The 2,413-nt window shown below is 42.6% G+C and overlaps 1 protein-coding gene across 1 annotated transcript in view; it reads right to left on the bottom strand.

The window, feature by feature from the left end:
- Positions 1–1,227, bottom strand: part of garnl3 (GTPase activating Rap/RanGAP domain-like 3) — a 112,295-nt gene extending 111,068 nt beyond the window's left edge. The window contains exon 1 of the mRNA XM_015382730.1: positions 763–1,227. Coding sequence (XP_015238216.1) covers positions 763–860 — 98 coding nt within the window. The 5' untranslated portion in view covers positions 861–1,227. The remainder of the gene's footprint in view (positions 1–762) is intronic.
- Between the last annotated feature and the right edge of the window lie 1,186 nt (positions 1,228–2,413).

The following is a 2,413-nucleotide window of genomic DNA, read 5'->3' as shown; positions in this document are numbered from 1 at the left end:
GAAGGGGCCCCTAAGCAACTGCAGTCTCTGCTTGCCGATATTTTCACCATTGCTCAGTCTAGTTTGCTATGAGACACCACACTAGGAGCTAAAGCACCCCAAATAACAGGCATAATTAAAACCTATCCCAAAAACTAGAGCAGAGACTCTTTGGACATCACATCAGACTGAGTTTGCCTAACCATAAAGCTTTTCTAAGCAGGTCCAAAATGTGGGAAGTAAAAATAAACAAGAATGGACAGTTTGGAGGGGGGCCCAAAGAGACTCTAGTCGGGGCCTTTTATTTTATTTTTTTTGTTCGGCCCTGGCTGGTACCCTAACCCGCTCCGTAATTTGGCCATAAATTCACAAAGGAACGAATCGTGTCACTAAGCAGCTCTGGATATATTGCAGAGTCAGGTGGAGGAAATCCACCCGTGCGTAACGCATCTCTCCATTCGATCAGAATGAGTAAAGCAGAGCTAAAATAATTATAAAAACAACTGAACCAGCAGGTAAAGATGTTACACAGAGCCTTAAATGATAGCACAAAATACCCCAACATTAGGCTGCACTTCTTCTGACCACATTACATGTCGGGACATCCCCGCTTCTTTCCTTAGGCGCATGGGGAATGTTTCCACATGCCAAAATAAATCCAACCAAACATCCGTTTCAACTGATTCTCTGCTCACACCAGAAGTCATCTCTCTCAGATATGCGATGTTCAGAGCAGCCAGCCTCATCGCCCTCTTGTCCCAGACAGAAACACCATCGTCCTACCTGGTTATCTCGAAGCTGCAACCCTTCCGAAGGAGCAGAGCTCTCTTCCGCATGATGCCTTTGTCTTTGCCGAGGTACGCATTTTTATCTGAATTCATGGGTGCTGGACAAGCAGGTAGATTAGAAGAAAAAGCAGCGCCTCGTTTCTGTAGAGTAGGCTATTAAAAAAAAATAAAATAAAAATGAGCAACTGAAGTGCAGGAGTCGAAGAGGGGAGACAGAGAGATAAACAGCCTGACCGAAAAATATCCCTCGACGCAAGGTTCACCTCCTCCTTATAGACACATAAATGAAGATCTGGATCCTAAAAGAGGAAAGGTGCATGTTTTCCGCCTGCCGGTACTTCCATAAGGTCTTATTAGAGGAGTCTAGAGACAGGCTGTTGCGGCTGTCACCCTGAGCGGACTGCGCAAGGAGCCGCTCCAGAGATCCTGAGCACTGTGGGGCTCTCTCTCTCACACACACACACACACTCCCTAAGCTTCAGTCCCACTGAGCTGCTGCTGGCCACTGACTGCATGAGCCCCAGGATAAAGGAGGAGAGATAGGGAAATAAACATTATCATGGGGGGGGGACACAGTCTGTGTGTGTGCGCGTTTTGGAGCGCGCTCTTGTGTGTGTTTTGGGGACACATTTAGGCGCGACAGGGACAGATTGTCTTAATATCAGGGGGCCATGGGACTGCTGCCTCACAAGAATCCCCAAACATCCATTTATACGAAAAAGACTATATTGAACCAGAGGCGTACCCAGAAAATTATCATAAGGTTGGCCCAGCAATAACCAATGTATACTGAGGGGTGGTGGATAGGCACCACCGTTCCACCAGGAACAAGCACAAGGTCCATATTCCTAAATAAAGACTATAGTCTATAGTTTCTAATCTATAGTTTCCTACAGCCTTTGCTAACAAATAGATGCATATATTTAAACATCTGTCTAGATAAAAGCTATATTGGATAAAATTCTTTGAGGTTTGTGTTCTGGAGCGACAACATATTCTCATTATCAGTGCGTGTGAAATCGTACGAAAAGTTATGCACACTATTTCGTACGTTTTGGACGTTTTTCCTCAAAAAACCACATCAGTGCGCAGAAAAAAAAAAGCAGATCCGCGGACGGACGTAAAACTGGGAAAAACAGTGCAATCATCACTTATTCATGTCCCTAACTACGTTGCTTGCTGTTTTATATCTTAGGGTTAGGGTCAGGGTTAGGGCTAATTGTAATTTATATTCTAGATTTGTAAATGGTGCGTCAGATGCGCATGCGCATACGACGAAAAAAACGTTCAAAACGTACAAAATTACGGTGCATAAAGTTTCATACGATTTCATACACACTCATAATGAGAATAGGTTGGGAGCGAACATCTTTTCCATCGTCATTACTTACCTACTTTTATCAATATCATTCTTCATTAAATTGATATTTACAAGTACTAATAACTACACAAATTGATCATTTAATAGTTTTTTATTAAAATAGTTATTCATAGTATCTATGATTTCACTGACGACTCTTAGATGACTTGCAGAGACACATAATTTTCTCTTTATGGCATATAACACAAAATGTAGTTCTGAAAGAGCAGGAATTCTGTACTAATCATCTCTAATGTTTGTATATTGATGTGCATAATTAGGCACA

The sequence above is a fragment of the Cyprinodon variegatus genome, unplaced genomic scaffold (assembly GCF_000732505.1).
Source record: "Cyprinodon variegatus isolate N-32 unplaced genomic scaffold, C_variegatus-1.0 Scaffold264, whole genome shotgun sequence".
NCBI classification, from domain to species: Eukaryota; Metazoa; Chordata; class Actinopteri; order Cyprinodontiformes; family Cyprinodontidae; genus Cyprinodon; species Cyprinodon variegatus.
This window is presented reverse-complemented; position numbering and strand designations above follow the sequence as displayed.